The sequence below is a fragment of the Scomber japonicus genome, chromosome 18, assembly GCF_027409825.1.
Source record: "Scomber japonicus isolate fScoJap1 chromosome 18, fScoJap1.pri, whole genome shotgun sequence".
In the NCBI taxonomy this organism is placed as follows: domain Eukaryota; kingdom Metazoa; phylum Chordata; class Actinopteri; order Scombriformes; family Scombridae; genus Scomber; species Scomber japonicus.
Genome location: NC_070595.1, coordinates 20,297,299 through 20,322,699, shown reverse-complemented (window position 1 = coordinate 20,322,699; position 25,401 = coordinate 20,297,299). Strand labels below are relative to the sequence as shown.

General features: G+C 39.5%; 2 protein-coding genes across 2 annotated transcripts; both read right to left on the bottom strand.

The window, feature by feature from the left end:
• Nucleotides 1-5,660: 5,660 nt before the first annotated feature.
• On the bottom strand, nucleotides 5,661-15,534 carry micall2a (mical-like 2a). Its single transcript, XM_053338901.1, has 18 exons — nucleotides 15,226-15,534; nucleotides 14,455-14,503; nucleotides 13,000-13,141; nucleotides 12,665-12,828; nucleotides 12,335-12,465; nucleotides 11,736-12,242; nucleotides 11,419-11,603; nucleotides 11,067-11,112; nucleotides 10,858-10,926; nucleotides 10,396-10,589; nucleotides 9,627-9,734; nucleotides 9,372-9,436; nucleotides 9,059-9,182; nucleotides 6,639-6,741; nucleotides 6,225-6,298; nucleotides 6,004-6,118; nucleotides 5,833-5,879; nucleotides 5,661-5,740 (listed from the first exon to the last, which is right to left on the bottom strand). The coding sequence occupies exons 1-18, from the start codon at nucleotides 15,492-15,494 to the stop codon at nucleotides 5,661-5,663; spliced, it is 2,472 nt and encodes an 823-aa protein (XP_053194876.1). The 5' UTR covers nucleotides 15,495-15,534.
• A 2,735-nt stretch (nucleotides 15,535-18,269) lies between these two features.
• Nucleotides 18,270-20,774, bottom strand: si:dkey-43p13.5 (paired mesoderm homeobox protein 2). Its single transcript, XM_053338663.1, has 3 exons — nucleotides 20,235-20,774; nucleotides 19,781-19,938; nucleotides 18,270-18,862 (listed from the first exon to the last, which is right to left on the bottom strand). Exons 1-3 carry the CDS (start codon nucleotides 20,467-20,469, stop codon nucleotides 18,443-18,445), a joined length of 813 nt encoding a protein of 270 aa, XP_053194638.1. The 5' UTR covers nucleotides 20,470-20,774; the 3' UTR covers nucleotides 18,270-18,442.
• Between the last annotated feature and the right edge of the window lie 4,627 nt (nucleotides 20,775-25,401).

Below are 25,401 nucleotides of genomic sequence, written 5' to 3'. Positions count from 1 at the left end.
ACGAGGGACAAACGAGAGAAGGGAGGGGGGAAAAAATCTTATTAGATTGAATGATGATTGAAATGGATTAATTTACATTTTCTGCATGCATACTTTACATACATGATCTTTGCTCAGCACAGGGAGTTCTGGGCAAAAGAGCACTATTTGTATGAGATGAACTCATCTATATGCTAATTCATTGGCATGTAGACCTGCTTCATTTCTTCCATTCAGAACTGTTTACCTATTAGCTCATATAGATGCAAAGGGAATTGGAATATTAAAGCCAAAAAGCTAAGGAATATAGCGCATTAGCAGTACATCACCTGTTATTATATTTATATTAGGGTGCCCTTTGTTTAAGCTGTAACCAGGAGCCAACTTCCAAGACACATTACAAATAAAATAATCCAACTCTTTCACTTTAAGTGAGACTTGTTGCCCCTCATAAAAGCAGTGTGTTTTCAAAAGTCGTTCTTCAAATGACTAAACCAGACTACACCCTGCTGGAAAACCATATGAGCTCTCCTGATTTAAATGAGGAATGATCTAACACCAAAAGATGGAAAACAACTTAGTCTATTTAGCATTTCACAAGTCGATTTCCAGGTTTCAAGGTGCTGTAATATTCTTTTGCATGTTAGTCTCCAAAATTATACAATTCAAAACATTGCAGAGCACAAAAAATGACTTAAATGCTTCACTAACACTAACATGGCCTTATAAGGAGATGTTTGACAGATCAAGTTACAAGTGATGCCTAAATGCTAATGTAATTTAATATGAACCACGCTGAAAGAGATGCAATCAACCATTCCTGATTCAGACGACTGTTGTGTTTAAGAGGATGACAACCGCCTTTCTTATTGTCTATGTAATTCACCAAAATTGCCACTTACAGCCGCTAAGAGCAGGACGTTTCATCTCCAAGCTTCCTCTGGTCTTTGCTACTCATCCCATTTCTACTTCCTCCAAAAGTGCCACCACTTCATTAACCTTGCCAGGCATGAGATAAGAGAGGCAGTGCATCAAAGCTGCCTGCCCACAGAGAGAACAGAGCCCTGCATGTCTCCACTACACAGCAGCCATGGCACACACTGGCAGCTACACAGTCCACAACCCATCCAGCACGCAGAAAGGACCTTTTGTGTTCCAAACTGTCATTCAGAAATGTGTTTTTGTGTGTGTGTGAGAGAGAGAAGGAGGGGGAGCGTAGGACATCATTATGTTTTTAAATATAACTCGAAGTGAAGTGGAAATTTTGATTGTTCTAAAGGTTTTAAACAAAGTTCATTAGGAAGGAATGCAAATTAATTGGTCCGGGTCAGACTCTTCATTGCCTCTGATGCTGCACACACTTATTTATGGTGTCTCATAGCACTGTTGTAAGAAGAGTTCAGGTACACGGTGCTGTCATCACCACGAACCACACTTAAAACCTCGAGAATGAGAAAATGTAACAAGAAAAGCATCAAAGCTAACTTCAGCCCGATGAGTAACAACTCCCGACTTCCTCAAAACATGAAAGTGGATGGTAGGAAATGTATTAACTGAGTCACAATATTGTTTTACTTGCACCACATACAAATCTCTCTGGTGCATTTAATCCCTCTACCCACAGTTTCTCAGAAAGGAGGATATAAATTATTTTCCTTTGGTGGAAACTGCAAATCCCTGTCTGGATTCTGTTAAAAGGCTTAAAATGTCACTAAATGCCAAGGCTGAGACTCCTGCTAACACGTAGGTCTTTAAGACAAGATGTTAAAGCGTTGAAAGTTACCTGAAATTGATGAGGTTAATATTCTTATCGCAAACCAAGGCTTCTGTGAAAGTGGATATTGAAAATAGCCAGGTAACCCTTCATATTAGAGGCTATCACAAGGATTAGCAGCATAAACACCAATTACACATTTAATTGTTTATTGTCAGTAGTATTTAGAAAACATGCCACAATGCATAAATTAAAAGGATTGAGGTGTAGAGGGAGGAATATGGTATTATCATTGTAAGTATGTATTTCAGTGGAGAAGACTGCAAAATACACCCGAGCAAGAAAAATGTCCTCAAAATAACAAGTCAAACTGCTGAATGCCGTGCTGTAAATGAGTAATTTACCATGAATATCCTTCTCTATCCCTTTACGGCTATATGAATTTCCAAACCATGTTATACTAGCATGGAAGGGTCTGTCACTGAAATTTGAAATAGAGGACAAAGGGCTGCCGAACAAATAGGTTTTTTTAGACACCGTCCTCTGAGTTGTGTGCCAATGTGAATCAGAGGTAAAATACAGTGCATTAAGTCGACCTCTGAGGCAGCACAGAGGAGGGTAGAGTGAGACATTCTGCTATCTATTAAGACTTGCGTTATGTATATATTGTGTTTTGAAGGAATTTTACTGATCCACAAAACCAGCAGGAAAGGATAAGAGTGAGTCTCTAAGACCATGTGGTAAGCAACTGCAGTGCAGAATCTCAGGCAAGTTGAAAGTTGCTGTGCCGTTAAGGAGAAAGTCTGGCAGAATCCTGCATGCCCGCTGATAACATGGTTGGATTAAGGATGTTTAAGGGAAGTGAAAATTATTCATTTGAGATGGATGAAAGCTGCACTTGTCAAGTCTACCAGTCATGCACTTTATACATTTCATTTCCACTAGCCAGCATGCATAATTTCCCCTCAATGCAAATTTCTACACACTGAAAATTGTGAGCATATTTACCCCGCTCCCTTAACACATTCTCTGACACAGAAAATGGATCATCTCTATTGAACAGGGAACAAAACAATGCAATTTTGTTTGCAGAGGTGTGAGAATCTAATTTTGTGCAGGAAGATAAAGTTACAAGACTCGGCAGAATACAAACAATAGCTTTCATTGGAAATCATGCCTGAATCAAAAAGAGACACCGTTTTGTGCCCTGCTCATCTGAATGACATCTATGGAAATAATTTTAGCACATGCCCAATTATGCAAACAATCTTCATGTCATGAGTGTAATTACTGGTTTTAAGTCACAAAAAAGTCTCAGCCTCTGTGTTACTCTAGGAGTCTTGCAGCTGAGTATACGCACTGTATATGTCTCTCTGTACAAATATTATGATCTCTCTGATGAGAATTAAGTCTCCAGCCTGGATGGCCAATAAATTAGAGGCACGCTTCTCGTTTACTCATCAGAGCTAATGAGCCTGATAAAATTACCTCGAGGATCATAATTACAGGCTAGTGGCAGAGACTCTGGCAGGAACTGGAATAAGACGACACACACACACACACACACACACAGACAGAATTCTGATTGTGTTGCAAGTAGCGACGTACAACAACTAAGCTAAAACATTACAAAGCACTCACGTCTTAATAGAATAACATACTAATGTCAGTGTACACATGCAGATATTGTTCACTACACATTTTCATTCAGGAATTCTAAACAATTCTGCTAACAAGCCATATGGAAACCTATATTGTTATCTTGTTATATTGACATCTTCACATTAAAAAAAAAAAAAATGTACAGGATTAACATAATGTAAGGTGCTGAACAATATCACAATTTCCACCTTTCTGTCAACGCAGTTCAAACAGATTTTACCACCCTTTCATAAAGATTAAGCACTTCATGGGTAATGGCATATTTTAATGAACGATGGCAGCCTGGACACAAGAGCTCACCTCAGAGGATTCCATTTCATCACACATTCACAGGATGAATTGTTTTACTTATGAATATTAATGTCCCTCTAATTTGAGGCTGTTGTTAATGCTTGTCGCTAGGAGCTTGGCAAATCAGGTCCCATTCCTGTTAAAACCATGTATTAGACACCCCCCTGACACTAAGCCCTCGCCTTTGATTCTTAATTGCAGAAGTGCAAGCATTTGCAGTAGATGGGGCGCAAAGCTTTAATTAACTCTAATATCACACATTCAGTCTCGACTGTCACCCACATCACGCATGGCATTTTGTACCAATATCATCCCCAACTCTGCTCAGCTAGAAAGATTGTGTTCCAAGTTCATGATCACAATTTCATGCATCTCAAAATGAGGGATATGTAGTTTATAAGTAGCTGCAAATATATTGACGCCAGTGAATTATCTTGATGCTGTCCTTATGAAAAAAAAAAAAAAAAAAGCATACATTGATGCAGCTCTGATCACTGCACAGCTTAAATGCAAAGGGAGTTGCAACATTGTTGGTTTCTCACTGAAAGCGACGTCTGATCTCGGCAGCAGTTGAATCAACAGTCACTGGTGAGGCTTGTAACATGGGAGGGGGGGGTGGAATGATAAAAAGTTCAGGAATATGTTTAAATAGAAAGATGTGTACCAAAAGAAGATATTAAGTAAATAATTCAATCTCACACTCACACACATCCAGTAATCTTCAAAGGATTTATTGGACAACAGACTTGAAGTTTAAAATACTATAAATAGTGTACAAGTACATACCATTCAATAATGCTTTTAAAATACAACATTACAGTACATTCCTCACAAGCACTGCGAATGCCATTTTCACAGATGAGCGACTACACACGTCGTTTGAACATTTTAATAGCTCAGGTGCGGAGCAATTCTGATGCAGATATTAGTAAAGAGTAATGTTTAATTAAACCAGGTTTGAAGATAAAGAGCTCAATACAACCTATAGTTTATAAGCCTTCCCCAGCCATAAGCTACTGCTCTACCTAATCCTCTTTCACATAACATTATTGCATCAGCACAGCTGAACATTTTTGCAGCATTTATAAAATTAGCAAAGAAATTAACTGTCTGTACTGTGGCAAATTGGATTTTCAAGTTCTCGCCCTGTGATACAGCATACCCAGGCTGCCACCTACAGTACAATATGAGAGAGGAGCGACAGTCTACAACAGAGCTGCTCAACATGTGTGGCTCTCCATGTTGCACTCCACAGCAATTCAAACTTAATTGTCAAGGCTTTTTCTCCTGCTAATATCCTTACAGGGAAATTTGTTAAAATCCTTTATTAAATGAATACTGAAACAATTTCATTTAGGATGAAGACTGTTGAAGGATTACACATTTATTCTGCTCATTCATATTTGCATGTGGAACAGCCAGCGTTCTTTGTGCCATTTTGTGGTTTATGATTTAAACTCCCAACATCCCAATTTTGACCCAGTGCAACTTGATCTTCTAAATGTATGAATCAAGATATCCCCTCCCATCATCAAATAAATATGAAGTATCTTAACATAAACATATCCATATCCATAAATGGTGACATTGTGTTTTGTGGAACGCAGTGTGAAAAAAACAGCTGTGAATATACATTACACCTTCTGATGGAAATATAACCTATATAGAACATTCTAACACAAGTAACAGCAAACATAAGTGTGAATCTTACACCACAGTAACATTTAAGTGATCATTTAAATTTGAAACTCAACTGAAGACAAAACAAATGTGATCCAATCTTCTTCCTAATTTTACATCTTCATTTTCATTTTTCTTCTCATTAACACATTAAAGTGCAGTATGTTCTACAGTACTTATATATATATATATATATATTACTATATAAAAATCTTAAAATTGTCTTAATCTTAAAATAATAAAAGTAGCAATAAAATAATCATTGCCATCATAAACAAATATTTTTTTGTTCATGTAGCAGGTTATAAAAGTTTAGTTAAAAACCCACTGAGGATTATTCCACTCGTCTCTTACTCCTTCGTCTGAACAGTTTTGAAATGGAGGATTTCCTGTGTTTTTTGGCTTTCTTTAATCCTGTTCATCAAAAAATATATTATAAATTATATAGTATAGTTAATATGAGAAAAAAAATATCCAAAAGAAAAAGTATTTTAAACAATACTTACCAAGATTTTGCATCATTTCATTCAACTGCTGATCCTCCTCCACTTCCCTGAAAATGATTCAATAGTGACTTCTGGTAAGCTCATTTGTTTTGTTTGCATAACAAAGAGTCATATTATCAGTGATCATGACTGTAATGTTACAGTTAATTACATTCAAATGCACTGTGTTACCTCAGCCTGTCTTCATCCAGACCCTCCACAATTGCATTTCTGCCATCCACAATCTCCATCAGTCTCTGCAACAACTTCTTCTCCCGCTGTTGCTCCTCTGTGGACTTTAAATGATCTGTGAAACCAAGTTGACAGACTTGAGTGTTGAGGAGGGGGAAGGGGAGGGGGAGAGGGGGGGGGCAACAGAGCAGATGTGGAGCAGAGAGTCTACCATCTCTTACCTGGCTTCTCCAGCAGCCTGCGAAGTTCCCCTTCAACACCTGGCTGCTGCTGTTCCAGCTCCTGCGTCCTGGCTCTGAGATGATGTGCATTAATTTATGACATGCAAAAAAAGAAATCAAAAGGCTAAGCTGATCTGTTATGCATGTCACATTTATCACAAAACTGTAAATAATTGTTGACATTTGACTGATTCTTCCCAGTAATGGAGAGGACATGTGTGTGGTGTCAAATGAAGGAATAATGAAAAATGATAACTGGCTAAAATCTCAGAGGAACAATACTAGAAAATACAAAGTATAACAGAGACTATATCAATTACACCTAAATTGAAAGACAACAATATGGAAGGTCATTTAACGATCTCACTGTGCCTTTGCTGTTCATGTTTTAAACAATATACAAACAGAACTCACATGTATACAAGCTCTGACTCCTTCCTAATGTACATCTGCTTCCTTCGAATGAGGTTGAACCAGTCAACCATCAGTGGGTCCATCAGTATGTCCCCCTCTCCCTCTGAAAAACACACCACCATGTTAAAGTGTAATGTATATAAAAGCAGGATATGTATTTCTGTGTTGAGTAGATTAAATCCTGCAAGACGGCTCAAATAGAAACATTTGATTCCTTTATCCAGCATTAATGTTACAGTGAATGAGGGTAAAGAACTGTCAAATTATTCTGTTCGCTTTTATCCACGACGTATAATTAGGTGATTTCAAATATATTAGGTGATTACCAAATAACAAAAAAAAAAAAGCCTCTCTTCATCCATAATTGCATTCTAATTTAACCAGTTCTTAACCCGTCTGTATTAGTGACAATAATAAAATTAGGTGCAATAACACATTAGGTTTTTGGATCATTTGGCCAGTAAGCAGCAGGGTGCAGGATTGTGAGGATTGAATGTGACTCACCTCTTGGGAGCATGTCAACACTTTTCTTTAAAAAAAAAAAAAAAAAAAGGGACTGTAGCAGCCAATAATACACAGCCCTGCAACTAACAATGGAGTCCTGCGAGGCTGAAAGTAATCAGGAATCTGACACTTTTAAATTTGATGATCAGCCAACGTTAGATGTCTAAAGCTGTCGAGCAAAGATGCTTGAATAAACCTGTCCTCATTTACAGTATAATTAACATTATTAGTCATCCATGTTGCTGCATATTCTTCACTATAGAACACAATTTCCCTTTATTTTGCTGAAAGCTGTGGCAAATATTTTTAACTGGGCTCAGATAATTTTGTAAAAACAGATTATATGGATTATGATCAACTAAAAATAATCTGCAACCATTATGATAATAACTTTTAAGTCAGTTTTTAAGCAAAAACGCCCCAAATTTTCTAGTTCCAGTGTCTTACATATGAGGATTTTCTGATTTTCTGAGTCATGACGGTAAACATAAGATTGAGTTTCAGACTTTTGGTTGCACAAAACAACTAATTAAGGAAAAAAAAAACAACTCAGCAAATTACAGTAAATAGAGAGCCCACTCTCCAGCATTTCCATGTATCATGTATGATTCCCTTCACTAAATGCAAATGTCTTAATATTAAGAGGATGTAGAGCAACACAGAGGGAATACTTGAAGTACAGATTTGTCTTCATCATATATTTAATAATGATTTAGCATAAATCCACTAGGGATTGGTTTCTTTTATGTGCTTTACAATCTGAAAGAAATTGAAAGAGCACAAAAAGTCTTTGCCAAATACTAAACACCTAAAGAACCGGTGAAGCATTAACCATATAAAGTGTTTAAACTAGAAATCTATTTACCAAACTTATAGCACACAAAGTTTTAGTGATTCCTTTAGTTTGCAGCAGTATTAGAACAAACATTGTGAAACAGCACTGAGCATAGGTGTCTTTTCTGCTTCACCAAGACAGACTACAACACCCGAGTAGGTGGATCAATTGATTTTTGGACTGAACATTTGTCAATCCCAATAAGAGGCAAAAAAAAAAAAAAAAAAAAAAATCAATCAACATACACCAAAACACAACGGTTAATGGTTTCAGGGGCCAAGGACAAGACAGTCCACATCCAGCCATCACCAGAACAAACATGATTTTTTTATTCTGAATTGAACTTGAGTGCCAGGGTTTAGTTTTTACGCTGACAAATTCCAGTCGAGAGGTAGATGATCTCCTAGGTGGTGTGCAATTGATGTCAAATTCTGGCCAAGCGATTGCATGCTCAGGCTTCCTGGGTGGCGCATGAAAAAGCAGTACGCAATCGACCAGAATATATATTACTATACCCGAGTCATGTTGACCTTGAGCAAAGCAATCAGGCCCCCTACTCCCACTACCTCAAAAAGGGAAGCAACCTCCCTGTGGGCTGTCTGTGCCTCTCACCTCATTTGGCTGGAGAAACTGTAATAGAAATGGCAGGTAGATCCCACGCACACACATGTACACACACACACACACACACACACACACACACACACACCGCCAATCACACTACCTCCAGCTGACGGTGAGTGAATGAATGTGTGCGTGTGTCCTGAGTGGAACAACCAGGACGCAACTCTTCACCAGAGATGCCCTCAGTTAAGCAGCGGTGGGACTTCGGCAGTGTGCACATATGTACAATAAAATATCAAAGTTTGTGTCGAGGTTATTCACTACATGAGAACAAAAGCGACCATTGACATCTTCCGCCGCAGAATAAGGGAGTTGTTTCTGAGGGGCTGTTTATTTTCAAAATGGTATGTCTTGCGTCTGACATGTCAACATTCAATTTGATTTGCTTGTCTAAATAAGGAACAAGTGGGAGAGAATGTGGAGTTGCTGAGGTGTTGGGGGTGATGAGAAAAAGTACCTTCCTCACAACTGCGGAGTTTCTTCTCCAGCTCCACACCCTCCTTCTCCAATTGTGCCAGGTTTGTCTCAATATCAATCAGCTCCCTCTCAATCTGCTCCACCAGGACATTAGGAGACTTCACCTGATATAAAACAAAAGAACTTAAGAGTCACGCTCAAGTAAAGATAGCTTCAATTTGAAAATTCTGACTTTGGAAACTTAAATGTAAAGAAGGTCGTCCATTTTCTTTTCTTTTTACTGGGAATGTAATGACAGCATATTTGTAGAGCTGTTAATTAATCTCTTAAGAGACTTAATGGAGGGAACTTACAGAGGGTGACCTCATTTCAGTCCTGGAGGCGTTGGTGGGTGACAAATACTTTCCCTTTTTAGCACCTAAGAGGTAGATAAAATAGGATTAGATAGTCCTTTCATGGCAGCTTTTCAGAAAAGCATTGTCACATATGACTTCACCTGATTTATTTTCAGTTAAAATGACTGTATGTAATCAACAAGATGGCTGAGGACATGTGCATGTGCTTTCAATGATGACATTTAAAAAGAAAAAAGAAAAAGAAAAACGTACCTGACGGATGTCCGTAACCGGCTGGAGCAGTGGTTGAAGAGCTAATAGATTCTACAGCTGGCTGTCTTGGTGGGGATTTTACAGGCGAGTGACTCCCATGTTTAACAGCTAAAATAAGGACAGGGAGGTTTACATGGTGTTGGTTTGCAATAAGGTCAATCTGCAAATGACTTTCTCTGTTTTCTGCTAAAAAAAACCCCCAAAAAACTGGAAAAATCAGGAGAAAGCAAACACAAGAACTCAATGTGTGTGGATTAGACAGCCTTTAGCATAGAAGCAACTTAAGCTAGACAATATGTCAAATGTTGTATTTGCCATTATCTTATAAAGGAATAGTTCCATATTTTAGGAAATACACTTATTCGCTTTCTTGCCAAAGATGCAATATAAAGTTTAGCTTAGCATAAAGACATGAAACAGGGGGAAACAGCTAGCCTGTTTCTGTCTGAAGATATCAAAATCTGTTTACATTACCGACATGTAAGACTGAATAACAAAAAGTAATTACTTTACAGATCAATTAATCCAGTAATGTTATTCAATATCTGACAAAAAAGCTAAAAAAAAAAAAGTTTCTTTAAATGGGCATTACCTACACAAGTTTAAAAATATGATTCAAGTACATATGTCACAATGCAGCTGGATCATATAGCACTGAGTGAGGAGTAAATTGTAAACATGGTGCTTTTTGATATCCAGCATTCAACTAATATGAATTGATCCCATTTGTCAACAAACACCTTTTGATAAATGTCAAGAAGTGACTCACCCAGGTTTCCAGAGTCATGCTGAGGTTTCTGGGGAGTGACTTCTCTGAAGTGTGCAGGATCAAACGGAGCAAAGCTAACTGGTGGTGCTGCGGGTGTTGGAGCTGGGGGAGGCCTTGTTGCACTGATGGAGACATTCGGGGATGCTGTGGACATGAATCCAGGCTTATGTTGCTCGGTAGAGGCTTCAGCATCTCTGTAAGGAAGACACAATGAAATTAGCCTTTTCAGTGTGTGACCATTAAAACAACTGTGTAGAAGTAGAGCATTTATCTGACACAGTACAGCTACAAGATTAACAAAGATTGAAAATATAAAGAAAAAAGGCCTCACCTTTTTATTTTGTAATTAGAAAGGAGATGAAATGGAAGAATCATCAGCAGGGAATAGAAATGAGAGAATCTAGTATTAAGAGTAGGAAAAGTTCAGGCGTGGAACTCCTTGAAGCTTGTTAGGATGGAGACAGAGCAAGCGGATGAACTCTGAGCCAGTCAACAATAACAGAGATGGGCGAAGCTCGATGACTCTGCATTCTGGAGAGTGAATAAGCTGAATGGTCAGCAGTCTTTAAAAACACATTGTTCCTTTTTTCCACCACCTGTGTGACGTTCCCACTCCCAGCTTTGCGAATAATAAAGTAACAGAGGTTATCAGAATGGTTGCACAGGCTTACCTCGTTTTCACAGGTTTGAGGTTTGTTTGCCACTCGTAGGCTGGATCTGCAGACAAAGATTTAGATGGCAAAAGTTAATGTTTCGCAACCAACTGTTTCTACTGTCAGGATGCTGCTGCCATTGATGCACATCCATCCCAAGAGAATCACATTTCAACACATGAACTTTCATACTTCATTACAACACTGAGCTAACATCATGCTAGATGCACTGGCTGTATAAATAGGTCAAAAAAATGACAAAAGGGCTTTGTTTTCTAAGAGACAGACAGAGAATGAGGGGGTGGGTGGATGTCAGCTAGATGTCAAATAATGGATCAGGCGCAAGTGAAATGAATTTAGTCGTGCTTGCCTTTGGCGGTTGTGTGTACAGTTGTTGGCCTTGTGTTGTCTTTGTTGATGGTCTTCAGATGTGGCGATTCCTTATTGTTTGTCTGGCTGGTGGAGAGCTGTCCTGCCAAGTTTCCTGCTGGGCCTTGGCTGTATTTATCCTTTCTCAGACTGGGGTTGTCAGCTGAACTTGGCTCATATCCAAACCTGAAGCGAGAGAAAGTCCTCACCGTTAATAATGAAAATCACTACAAAACCATAGAGATATTGGGAAAGACAAGAAATAATAAAGTTATTGCAAAGATGAAGCTATTCAAGTCCACAGAGTGCGATATTCACCTTCTCTCTGCTGATCGGACGGTGAATGGGCGTTTGTTGTTATTGTTGCAATTTTCCTCTGCTAGTTTCTTCCCAGTTAGTGTCCTGGCTCTGCTCTTCTCATCATCATCAGGACTCAGTGAGACCTTCGGCCCTCCTGACCCATTTAAGGGCTCTGTAGGCTTCCTGTCGTCTGTTGAGGCCTCTGTGGCAGGCAGCGCAGCCTGGAAAAACCTCTGCCGAGCCGCCTGGGTCCGCTGGGCTGAGGTTGTCCATGACTTTGTAGGTTGACTGGCACTGACTGGCTTCAGAACAATATCTAGTGGGGCTGTCAGCACAGAAGAGGGGCGTGGTGCAGGCTGGGCTTTGCTGGCACTATTTAGTTGCCCAGATGAACTGGTGGGCCCGTTTTTGATCTCAGAGGAGGACTGTTTGCAACTGTTCTGATGGGCGTTACAGATGTAAGTGTCTGGTTCTTTACTGGGTTTGTAGCCTCCTGCATGGAGCACACTGGAGCATTCGCTGCATCTGTTATGAGTTCATCAGTATTAACGGATCAATGCAACATATACAGTATGCAACAGGAAAGTACAACTCAAGAAAACAGAATAAATTCTTACTTGAAGCAGCTTCTGTGATAGAGCTTGCCTTCCACAAAGTGCCTTTGAACCAGATGAACATGACTCTTGCAAGCAACACATTTGCTGTTGAGAGTCCCATTTTTGTTGGCATTTTCTGCCACAACTGCCTTCTGTGAAAGAAAACTAAAACTGAGATAACCCTCCTTAATGAGATAATACATTTTTAACATTTACCTAACCCCACGGAAACAAGCAGCAACAACCTTACCCTTAAATATAATAAAAAAGCAATCAAACCACAGGTTGTGGTAATAATCAAAATGTGTACACTAGTCTAACTTCAGGTGCTGTGATGACATGAGTACTGACCTGAGGAGCAGCTGGGGCCAACTTAGGTGAGGTCTGAGTTGTACGAGTTGGAGAGAAACGATTGTTGGTGGTTTTAGACACAAAGATTTTGGCAACCACAGGGAGATTTTTCTTCTCTGATGGCTCCTCCTTGGAGCCCTCTGCTGGCCTTTTTACACCTCCCACTGAGGAAAGGTAAAAACCAGTGTCAAACATCACACTGCACCACACGAGAGAAACAATATACCTAAGCCTAAAAACTTAAAAAGGAAGTATGTAAGAAAAACTCTGCAGGATGCACCACTCAAGATTATCTACACAGTTGCTAAGGATGTTTAAAGCAGCCATATTCTCACTGGGAGGCTGTCCTTTGAAGTAGTTGTAGTACTGGGAGACATAGGTAAGAATGCTGAGCCTGTCTGGGATCCTTAAAGCCACCATGTCCTCTGCATCTAACAAAGCTGGGATCCCCAGTTTCTCCTCTGCGACCTGAAAAGCCTTGAGAAAAAGAAAAGAAACACTGTTTAGCCAAGAACTCTCATCTCCAGCCAAGACAACATTTAATGGTAGTGTATGATGGACCAAGTAAACACAACCAAACATAGTGGGCACAGTAATGTCAGCTCCTACAATTACAGAATGTGCAAAAATGTCACACAATACAGCCTCCTTTAAATAGACAAGGCGCAGTCTGTGGCTGAGCCCAGAGAGGTCTGAAAAGGGCTGTATAATGAATAGCACACTTCCTGTGAGCATGTAGGGATAAGAAAGAGGATGGAGGGAGCAGGATATCAGGGTATTGTTTAGGATCAGCCTGGGCATGCTCATTAAATTTAAAAGTAAAGCTTTACTGAATATCAAGCCTGCCAATGTAAAATAAGAGGAGCACAAAAAAATAGAGAATCTCTAAGATGTGAGGTGCATTCATGCCTGCAAACTAAAGGTAATGTCTTATTTAACAACCCCTGAAATAACCACCTGTGAGAAACATGACTCTATTCATGAAAAATACAAGGGTGTGAATTACCACGCTGGTCACATTCTCATGTTTCGTTACAGCAAAGGGAACTCTTCGACAATTGAGAAAAACCTGATCAAACATACTATTCTTTAGCCATAAATATGGTTTAAAGCCCTTCTTGCATATCCCTCAAGAAGTATACAACTGTGTCTTCTAGATAATCGTCAACTTGAGGATCGAGTGGCAGATGACAGGAAGCCTCATTCAAAATAAAAAGCCTAGAGAGCCTCCTATTGAGCTCAGGTTTGTTGCTGACACTGCCAGTATCATCCTAGACAACAAGGAAGTTGGCCTTTTAGAGGACTCGTACAGAATGCATACTGTAGCACTCTACAAGGCCCTGTAATCCTCAGAGGAAGCGGGGGGAAAAAAATGGAGGAAGAGTATAATAACAATAATGGAAAAGTCCCTACTGTGCAGCTCGGGTCATGTGGGGGTTAAGAAAATAAACGAGGTCAAGTGGAAGAAAGCAAGAGTAAAGATGCAGGAATTTTAAAATTTGAGGGAAACTGAAAATGTGTAAGAAGACAGAGTTTACCAGGTGGCTTTGGCTTACACTGCTGTGATGGTTTTATGTGGGAACAGCTAAATATTTAACCAATCTGCTGCATAAATGCCAAAGCAAGAACAAATATTGTATGTGTATGTGTGCATGTGTGTGTGTGTGTGTGTTGCCGGATGTGCCTTCATTGTGTCTGAGGGTTAATGAAGTGAGTCAGATTTGGCAGCTTGAGTATGAAGTCTGCTCCTCTCAGTGCAACAAAAGGTTGAACAACTTGACTTATCTTACCAAGCTGTTGTTCTCAAACACATCCTCCATTCTGAGTGAGTCATAATCTCTGGGAAAACAATTCACAAGAGAGAAAGACGTTATACATCAGCGATAAATATTATCATTGTGTTTATCAAGGCATCGTTCATGTTGGGTTTCCATAGAAATAACATTATAAAAACAACGGAAGTGACACTACAAATAAAGAAACTGCTCTGAATCATCTACCTATCTGAATAAAAAATTACTTTTCAGTCACTTTGTGAGTGAAAAGCTGCTCTAAGATTTCTCTCTTAAGCGCTCACCCAAACCCCAGAACAATTTCACTACATTTAACCCTCATCATAACAAAATATTTAACATAAAAGGGCTGCCAACTGGGGTACCTGGAGACCCCAAAATACACTACTGTAAGAAACAGCCATCTTAACACTTATTTCTTCTCAAAACAGTATTAGTTGTGTTATTAATGTCATCTAAAGCACGTAAGTACTTTCCATAAAGCCTTCAAAATGAGAATGTCCCTACAACCCCTGATGGTGACTGATACTTTCAATTAGGACCCATAGCAAACAACTCAATACATGGGATAACTCAATAAATAGTTCCACCTATTAAAAATACAGGACCCCCAAAAACATTAGGAGTAAATTGTCTGATAAAGTTATGAAATATTGTGATTATACAATAAAGCACCTGTGAGATTTAACAAAGAGTATCTGGAGGTCTGCGGAAACCCCCCAGTCGGTATAGGATTAAGGTTAAACCAGTTCTTCAACGTTTACTTACATCAGGTCCGGTCTGTACTTGTGGATGAGAGCACAGAAAGCCATCCCGCTCCTGAATGAAGTCGTCATGTTGGTGATGACCACATCTCGGTAACCTTCACATTGGATTTTACACCATTGCTCCAACGCTTTGATGGCAGCCATGCTCCCAGCACACAGCACAAGAGACGCACAGACAAAGTGAGCAACAGGCGGAGGGTTCAGTGTGTGGAGGAGCCGGAGGAAAAGGAGATAAAAAAACAAAGTGTCTCTGTTTAGGGGTTTGACCATGAACTGCTGTAGTCCTGCTGCAGCTGCGTCCTGTTACTGTTTCCTTCTTTTTACCTGAATGACCGGCTGGAGCTCCTCGCTGCTGCTGCTGCTGCTACTGCTGGTGGTGGTGGTGGTGTGTGTTTCCTCGCTCATTACACTAATTGACGACAACTGCTGATTCGTCCTTTTGAACTCGGTCAGAAAAAAATATTTGTGTGTGTGTGTGTGTGTGTGTGTGTTTGTTTCAAAGTCAGTTTTAATTCAGCTTTTAATAACAAAAAGTTGACCCTGTAAACTGAGTAAAACACGGCTGAGACAATGTCCCTTAATAGGATGAAGTGTGGGTTAAAAGTCTGCTCTTATCATATTTATGGGTGTCCATACTTGTTATCTAATGGGTGACAGACTGGGTTTGTCATATCAAGCGTGCCAGTATGAAATGCTATATCCAAAAAGAGTCCTACAATCCTCTTCAAAAGTGATCTTTAGGCACATTAAAGGCATATTCTCATTCATAATTACTCTATATTGTTTGTGGTAGTGAAACGCGCCATATCCTAAAAGCTCTGCGTCTATACACTGCTGTCAAAATGAAAATTATCTTCATTTTTGTTTTATTTTACATTACTCCTGGTGGAGCATATTTGCAGAATATTTAATAGCATAAATAGTCTAGGTAACACTGTATCGTTATCTGGCAAATGGTGCTGTGCTTTTTCCATTTCCAGACAGAAGCTTCATTTCCATAAACTATATGGACATTTACAATAATATTTTTATTCAAAACTTAATGAAATTCATCTTTTTGTGGGGGAAGGATGTATAATTCTGTAATATTTCTGATGTAATTAAACACTAGACTTCAGGGTCAGCATGCTCAAGGAAGGTGGTTTGAATAAATGAAAAAATTACAGAATCCATGACATGCATTTTTTTCTCCCCTCATTCATCTTTGTGTAGGGCCTAATTGAGGCCTAATTGAGGTCAACTATTGTCATATAAGGATTCTGAACAAATTAGCCCCTATTAGGGTGTCCCACAAAAGTTTGTACCAAACTTTATTCCTCAAAAGCTTTCAACCTGGAAATGGCATTTCCAGGAAACTAAATCTTTAAATATGCTTCACTGACCCATTTTGAAATGTAGCTTCAAATTTGACCCACAGACCTCATCACTGGGTTCAGACCTCTAACATGGGGAATGTGATTAGTGGGGGACCAGAGATGAACTTGAGTCCTTTGAAATGTGAGTGACCTACCATGACCTCATTCACTGAAACAGGCCACACATATTATTAGACATGAATTGGTAATTAATTGACACAACAAGAGGCCTCAGAATGTTTAGACGAGCAAGTCTCACGACAGTATGTGTGACTATACATGATGGTAAAAAAAACAAGGAAATACATGCTTTAGTTTAAATTCAACAACACTACTGTAGCTACTTTTCCTTATTTGAACTATTTCATCTACCCTGTTTGAAGACATCTTCATACCCAGAAGGGGGCAGCGTCACACTGCACAGTTAACACTGTCTCAACACTCCATGTGGTCAAATGCACAAACAATGCATGCACATAAATAGTGCAGACATAATTTCCCTGTAGATGCATGTGCAAAACGTTATGTAGGATTTATGTAATAGAATTATGGTCGCACACAAACTATTTAATATGTACACAATTGAATACAAACACTCAGTGTTTTGTCAGGCAGCATCCGTGTAAGTGTTTCAGCATCCGTTACTCATCTATTAATATAACTATTATCAGTGGTTGCAGATCTATAAATATAAATATAATCTATAACATACAAATCTTTAAATATTAATTTGCAACTCTGGGGATTTATTATGTGGATTTTATTTTATTAGATGTTTAAAACCAGATACCCCCTATCATGATGCATTTTGAGTGTAAAGTATATTGTAATATAATGTATGCAGTACTCAAAGACACACACAGATGCACTGCTGTGTTTGCTTAATAGGATTAACATGTGAAAATCACTAATAATTTACACAATCAACTGATAATTTACCGGTTAATGCATCTTAAGGCATTGATGTGGCCTTCATATACTGAATTTGTCATAACAGCTGTGATTTTTAGGCTAAATTGTTGTTGTTTTTTTAATTAAACCAGATTAAGGATGTTTTGAAAAAAAAAAAACGTAAACTGTTCCACATATCTACACCAAATCATATTTTCTGTCCTCATCCATGATAATAATTTAACTGTGATGTTATTTTGTGTTTGTTGAATTGGTTCAAGTCACTTCAGACATTAAAACGATCTTCTCTTTAGATTCACAACCTTTTTTTTAACTGTATCACTTTAAATGGAAACCAGAAAAAAATACTGTACAGTACATTAAGTCTTTGATGCATGCAGTTTTGAAGGAAACAGACATTTATCATGTAATGTATATACAGTCACTCTTCATGATTTCATTTTTCAGCTATTTCCATTGTTTCCCATGAGGACGTGTAGCTGCATGCAGACTTCCTGCCTGTCTGCAACGGTAACCCGAGAGGTCAGCGGTGAGCTTGTCACTGATGAAATCATTTAGAAATTATCCGACTTATCCCATTTCAGTTTTTACCTGACAGACTGACATGATGCACTGTCACCTGCACCCAGAATAACATGTAAGATAATCAATCAATCCTTGAAGGAATGAGTTAAGGGCCCAGATCATTTTACAGAAGCAGCATTAAACAAAACAAAACAAAGCACTGATATTTAAATAAAACTGTTTACAAAAAAGTTAGTTGGAATATACTATCGACATAAAAAATGAGTAACATCATATATAAGATTACTGTAATATTTGATATTACATGAAATATTCTGTTAATGATAGGTAAACAATGAAACTCCTCATCCCAAAAAGTTAAAAATAAGTATGTTACTGCTGTTTTTTAGTTATAATTATCTGTACAAACAGGAAGAAGGAAGATTATCAATCATTGCGCATGGCATCAGCTTCCTCTGTTTGGGGCTGTGTGACGCCTCCTGACATGTTTACAGTACTGTGGATCTCGGCCTTGTGCTCTCTGGCTTTGGCCCGCAGCTTGGCGATGCTGCAGGAGCGGAGCTCTTCTGAGCTCAGCCCCTCCGGCCTCTCCCACTTCCCTGACCTCTGGGTCACAGGTTGCTTACACAGGCTCAGCGGAGCACTCGAAGCTTTTGTCCATGGATAGTTTTCTTCTTCCTGTCGTCTCTCCCAGTGCTCACTGTCAGAACTCTCTGTCTGCTGTTTTAAACTCCTGTCCGCTTTGTCAGACGTTTCTTCACTGTCTCTTTTTACATAAGGCCCCACAAGCTGGCCCTGGAGTTTCAGCTGCCGCCTCATCTTGGCACGCCGGTTTTGGAACCAAACCTGGAAAGAAATTGAGAATTATAATTATAAATATGAATAATAGTGAAATGCAAATAAAGAAATACAATAGTTCGTAGTAGCTAAAGTTGTAGTTTCAAAGTTTCAAAACTTTCTATCCAAGCTGTTTGAGGTCAATTCTGAATACACATTTCATTTAAGGGAAGAGTCACATACAGATACATTTCAGTCTAACCACATGAAAAGATTTGCATTAAAACGTCCTGGGAAAAAAACAGACTTGAGAGGATACCCACTTTATTTGACGAACTTAGACTACTGAAGCCTCATATTTGTTTCTGCTGAAACTTTTGAATACATTTTTGCATAGAACGAGTAATGTAAATGTTGATCTTGACAGTGTAGATGTCTTAGGAATTAATCTCTTCATGGACACTTTGGACAGGAGGAACAAGTACAGGAAAGAGCTACTTCTCCAATACAACAATGTGAGTACTGTTTTCCAACTAACTTAAACATGTGAAAACATTCTTTAAAGTTATATGACATCTTCAGTGATAGAAAGATTAATTTCCCAGGCATATAGTCAGTTCCACATTAATTTATTCCTTTCTTGCATTGTTTTAAAATTGTTTCCTGTGTTTTAGTGCAAATATGTTTTTGTGTCATTTTTATTTTAGCTTATTTGATAATATTATTGAACTTTTAACCAGGTATTGTTTTGGTATAATGTCTCTGTAAAGTACTTTATAACTCGTTTTGAAGTGTGCTGCAGCATATTAGAAGTTATTGATATGATAAGTGTAGGTCTGTGGATTTAAATTATACACAAACGGGTAGTGATGGACCTGTCGAAGAGTCTGAAGGTCTGAAAGGTTTTTTGTCTGCACACATTTTACTGACAAATTATGAATGAGTATGAGGTGAACATTTCCAGAAGGAGTTTAGTGTGCCAATTACCTGTACTCTAGCCTCGATGAGGTCCAGTCTGAGGGCCAGGGCTTCCCTCATGAAGATGTCTGGGTAGTGGGTGGTCTCAAAGGCCTTCTCCAGCTCCTCCAGCTGCCAGCTGCTGTAGTTGGCCCGTGCACGACGCTGCTTCACTGGCCTCTGTTCATCTGGAAAGCACAGCGCAAGCACCAATTACACAATCGCCAACGGGTGACAAGGAACTAATGGCTCTAGACTGGATAATTAGCGCAGCGATCATTAGGCCCACTTTAACACTGCTTGATAATTGATTTTTAGTTACGAGCTGTTAGCCAATCTTTTGTAAACATTTACACTGCAATCAGATGGTGCTCACTGACTGTCTTAGAGACTGGTTAAACAGTGCCAGTTTGGCTGTGTATTATCTGTCTTGTATCACAGAATCAGTCCCTCTTTATCCACAGAGGCTGCAGTTTGAACTCACCTATGCCCTCTGTGAGTTGCCCCATCCCGACCGCCTGCGTGGCCAGGAGCAAAGCTTCCTTGCATGGCTCTGGCTGCAGATAATTCCTCAAAGATTCATAGCTGATAAAGGGCCCCGGGAACAGAATCTGAGGTTGAGAGCCCAGTCTGGTTGGGAACGCGGGGAAAAAGTGAGCTGCAGGTGAATGGAAAACTGCAGGCAGGAGAGTAGATACCAGTTGCCCTGGGCCAAACATGTCCAAGTTATTAAGAGTCCAATATTAAACGTCAGTCCAGTGAAAAAGGCCAGGTTGATTCCTACTGGGATGCTGGTGGAATGGTGAAATACATCCCAAAGTGTAGAATAAAAAAAGAAGAGAAAATAAATCAGTTATAATAAAAACCCTTTACCCTTTATGTCCATTAGATATAATTGTCCAGTTGGTTGTTGAGGGGCTCAGTGCAGGTATAAGGTGTTGCCTGCAGAGTAAAGGTAAGACTTGAATGGTGGAGGAGGTGGAGGTGGTCTCACCTGGCTTTTTTCTCTCTCTTCCAGTCCTCCCCCCTTCCTTTCCCAGTCACATGACCTCCACACAGACAGCACAGCTTGCTTTATAGGACAGAGGTGAAAATCCAACCTGTGATTCATCTCTCAGTGGATCATTATTACCCCATTACTCTCTGCTGTGTTCACCATTAGTTTCCCAATCCCATATGTACTCCAGTATCTTTCTTGTATTATATGGATAGGATATGTTTCCCAGGCATTTTTCTCTCTGTGCCTACCTACGGACAAGTTGCAACATCTTCGGAAATTTCAATCAGTGCGATGGATGGGAACTCCCTGTGTGGAAACCTGATTGGGAAGATGTTCATTTAGACACGTACGCCTTAAAAATGTGCACAACCCTTATCTGACCTTTTTTTTAAACAGATGTCAAATATAATTACTGCAAAGGAGACATAATGAAAACACAAGTTGTTCAGTCCTGTGGGGCTGAGAGGAGGGATGAAAACAAGCACAAAGGCAGTGGACCCTGAACAGCAGGTTCCAGGATAAACACACTCTTCCTGACAACAAAGTGACAAACCTGAGAGCTCATTTGCTGAACCCTCCTAGTAACCCCGTGTTTACTCCACTGTTGATTTCATTTTATTGTTTTTTCTTACTAAAGTCACCATGCTTTAATTTCCACATCACCAAAAAAGGAAGTGCAAACATGATCATTTGTGTGTCAGTCTTTATAGCAATCAATGTATTGAGTAGTAGCATTAGAAATCCACTAATTTTAAACCAGGTAAACTGGATTTGTATTTCAGTGACTTAGTTTTACACATTGTGTGGTCATCTTTATATGTTTACACAAGTGTTTTATACCATGTCAACACTGATTATTTGTATTGGAAGAGTGCTGTGTTTCTGTCATGTATTTTTTTGCATGAGCAAAAAGAAAAAAAGGCACATTGTGGAAGCTTTTTTATAACCAAAATGTTAAAACACTTCCCATTTAAAATGCAAAATACTGTCTACCCTAAAATCTGTAGCTGTGGCTAACCCTAACTCCAACTTTTTAGGAGTCTTTGAGGATTCTGGAAATATCTGCTGAACCTTCAAAAAGTGCTAAGTCTTGTTCAAGGTGCAGTGTGGAGAATTTAGAGACATCTAGCAGAACAAACTTGTCAGAAATTGAATATAATATTCATAACTGTTGTAATTAGTGTATAATCGCCTAAAAATAAGAATTGTTGCATCTTTGTTATCTTAGAATGAGCCCTATGTATCTACATAGGGAGCAGGTCCTCTTCTATGGAGCCTGCCATGTTGCACCACCATGTTTCTACGGTAGCCCAGAACAGACGAACCAAATACTGGATCAAGAGATATAAAGGGCTCATTCTAACAAATTATATACTAATGAAAACATACCTATAAATGTCATATTCCAGTTCTGCTAGATGCCGTTAAATTCTACACACTGATCTTTAAATATAACACTAATGAGAAGCACAAACATGGGCAACTCAACTAAAGTGCATAACTTTACTTCTAATTGTGATTTAAGCATATTTCTTGAACCAAACTAATCTGGAACACCACTTTCAGAAACCTGCTAATATGCAAGAAGCATGCATGTATCGTCATAGGAACTGCTTCTATTGATGATTAGTAAACCATTCAGATGTGTGCACTTTTTATTCATGTTATATCATATGTTTGTTCAAGTATAATTGCAAAAGATTAGTGGTCATGTATTCTTGGTAAGTATGCAGACAGTAGTCAAAGTGTTACCAAACACTTACAGGATTTTTCCATCTCAGATCAAAGCATACACCTCAACACATTAACAGCCTAGACAGGAAGATTATTAACACTTTTTTTTCTTTGAGCAAGCCAGCTGTAGCTTAGTGTTGATGGATCTCTGATGAGATGAATTAAACACAGGTGTGTCAATTAATCCGAAGATACATATCACCCAACAACACATCTCGCTAACTGCTTGTCAGTTCAGACGGCGGTGAAAACATTCCCCTGTCAGTGTTGTCACCGCTGAACTGGCAGGCTGAGGCGGCTTTGATCAGCCCGGGACCTCAGCGGGAGGCAGCTGGTCAGAGCTGAGGTGAGTCACAGGATGGTCATTCCTGTGCTCGTAGTGAGGACTGCAACTCCCTCACCTGTGGCCCTTTCATCTGCACCTGTTCAAATACTAAATTAATGCCTTAGTGGAGGTAAAGAGGTCAGGATTAGGGTTTGACTGATTTGGATTTCTTCAAAGCTCGTGTTGAGACAGAAAGCGGATACCTAAGTAAATCTGAATGTTTTTTTTGGTCTCTGATGTGTAAAGATTTTGTGTTTATTGCATAATTTGATTCGTGGCGTTGTTAAAGAAATCTCTTAAAGCAATTTGAACACCATCGGACACCTGAACTCTCCGATGAAACAATCAGGGTTATCTCTGGTGGTAGACAACATAACCATCATATTAAAACAGCTTTTAGCACTTATGTCTGTATGTGTGAAGGCATGTGTGTGTGAAGAAAAGAAAGGGACAGACAGAGATTGAAAAAACAATCATTTCTTGGGTTTTCAAGTTCTGTGGGGAAAAGGAAAATAGATTAAAAGTGTCTGGTTTGAGCTGTGGCTAAATAAACACTGTGTGTGGTGGGACTGATGACTGAATAGCCATCTCCGTTTGTCCCTGGCACACAGGTAGTTACAGGGATTTTTGTTCTGTCTGAAAGTGGACCCCCCTTCCCCACCCCCCAAACTACTATGTTTGTCTTTGCCGGGGTCCTTTAATGCCCATTGATCCAGATAATCAGGGACAAAATTGGTGAAAAACCAGTGGGGGAGGTTCTGACAGTAGTTGTTCAGAAGAGCTGCTTGTGGGTAATTGAAGGAGGCATTAAGACAACAATAGTAATGGCTAATGCCAGGCTTTATTGGTCTCTCAGGTATTCTTAGCTCCCTGGATGACAAGGAAACAGTGGAGACCCACAGCTAAAATGGCAATCATTGTATCATTAGCAGACCTTCAGGTGCAGAGACAGAATGTGGATTATCTGTGGGTTTAGCGAGCCACCAATGGGATGCCCTTCAAGATGGCTTCAGCTTCAAAATGGACTTGTTTGAGCTTGCGTTCATTCATTGCAAAGTAGAGGAAACAGGACATCTGAAATCCCCTTTATATGCATTTTTTCAGATCTTAGATAATGAAATTATTCACAAAAATCAAAAAGGTCATTATCCAAACTGTTACCAGAGCTCATACACTGATGTGGAAATCATTTTACCTTTTGGAATTTTTTAAGAAAACACTTTTAGTGCGCTGATATTTGAATTAAATGATGCAGGCTATTTACCACCGTTCTTCCTTGACAGACATGACTGAAGTGGATTAACTATCATATTCTGCCCTCACTGTGATAAGATACAATCTGACATAATGGAGATCGTGAACACTGCACAGTATTATTCTTTCTCATCCACTACAATGGCACTTTAGCTCATAAAACAAGAGTTCTGCCAAATGTCACGCAAAGATGGATGGTTATCATCAGTTACAATGTCATGGGAGTATATCTATCTGGTGTAATTTGCAGGCTGGAGCAGCAATGAGCACAGATAAGATCAATATTTAATGAAAGTATAAGTGAAGCTTAAGGGTTGTCACTTATGCCTCTGCTGTTAATGACATGTCACATTATCATATTTATCAGATTGGGTCAATCTCAACTGCAATTACTGTGCTCATTTCTTTTTAATTCATTACAAATGTTGAATCATTTCAGTTGTCCACCTCTGTGCAAACATCAGGAATGTCTTCTCTGGTTGCTTGCAAATGTATTTTAGTGCACAAACTTCAGACTTAAATCTATTAATGGGAATGTGGATTGGTATAATTCAATCAACACAGCTAAAATGTGTTTGTAACTTGGAAGAAAAGTGTATTTCATGGCTGAGGAAGCCCCTATGCTTGGTGCCTCACTCTCCCTGGTAATAGTATCCCACAGTGAGCAGGCTGATTGTTTTAGTCATGGATCACCAGCCATGGGATAAACCTGAGAGCCCAGCCTGCTTTTCATGTCAAAACCTTCAAGGGAAAGCGGCCACAATCCAAGAGCAATCACACTTGAGACATCAAAGTGCCAGCGAGAAGAGAGGCGAGAGACGGTCCACATTTTTTCCACGCAAGCCAAGTGCATCTCAAGCGTGGAGGAAGAGGAGATGATCTAAGGCGAGGGTGCCATTGAGAGGAAGACAGAGAGCAGACAGATGTGCATGGGCAGGTAGCGGCACATCAGGGCCCCTCCTGTAGCTGAGAGAGACAGCAAGAACCGTCCGCCGGTCGCATTCCTGCTCGCTGTTCATTCACTGTCCACTTTCACATGGGCAGGAAGGCCTTCTGACAACCATGTGCCTGGGCTGTATAGCACTATTTCACCACACAACACACTCAAAGTCACACCATGATGATATTTAGTTTCTAGGGGCAAAATGTTCATCATGCACAAATGAGGGGTTAGCTGTAAGCAGCTGCATTTGAGGGCACCCAGACTGGTATGATGAATAAAGGCAGAGGTTGTTAACTTGTCAGTGATCCGTCAGACTATTCAGCAACAGGCCGGCACCCCCCTCCCTCTCTCCCACTACTTCCTCGTTAGCTGTCACTCATCTCTGTTCCGCATCA

Excerpts from the sequence above, each read along its gene's own strand:
- micall2a (XM_053338901.1), bottom strand. The coding sequence starts at position 15,494 with ATGGTCAAACCCCTAAACAGAGACACTTTGTTTTTTTATCTCCTTTTC. Across the intron at positions 14,504-15,225 it reads AAGTACAGACCGGACCTGAT|AGATTATGACTCACTCAGAA; the intron begins GTAAGTAAACGT and ends TTGTTTTCCCAG. Across the intron at positions 11,604-11,735 it reads GTCCGATCAGCAGAGAGAAG|GTTTGGATATGAGCCAAGTT; the intron begins GTGAATATCGCA and ends CTCTCGCTTCAG.
- si:dkey-43p13.5 (XM_053338663.1), bottom strand. The coding sequence starts at position 20,469 with ATGTTTGGCCCAGGGCAACTGGTATCTACTCTCCTGCCTGCAGTTTTC. Across the intron at positions 19,939-20,234 it reads GCAACTCACAGAGGGCATAG|ATGAACAGAGGCCAGTGAAG; the intron begins GTGAGTTCAAAC and ends TGTGCTTTCCAG. Across the intron at positions 18,863-19,780 it reads TCATCGAGGCTAGAGTACAG|GTTTGGTTCCAAAACCGGCG; the intron begins GTAATTGGCACA and ends ATTTCTTTCCAG.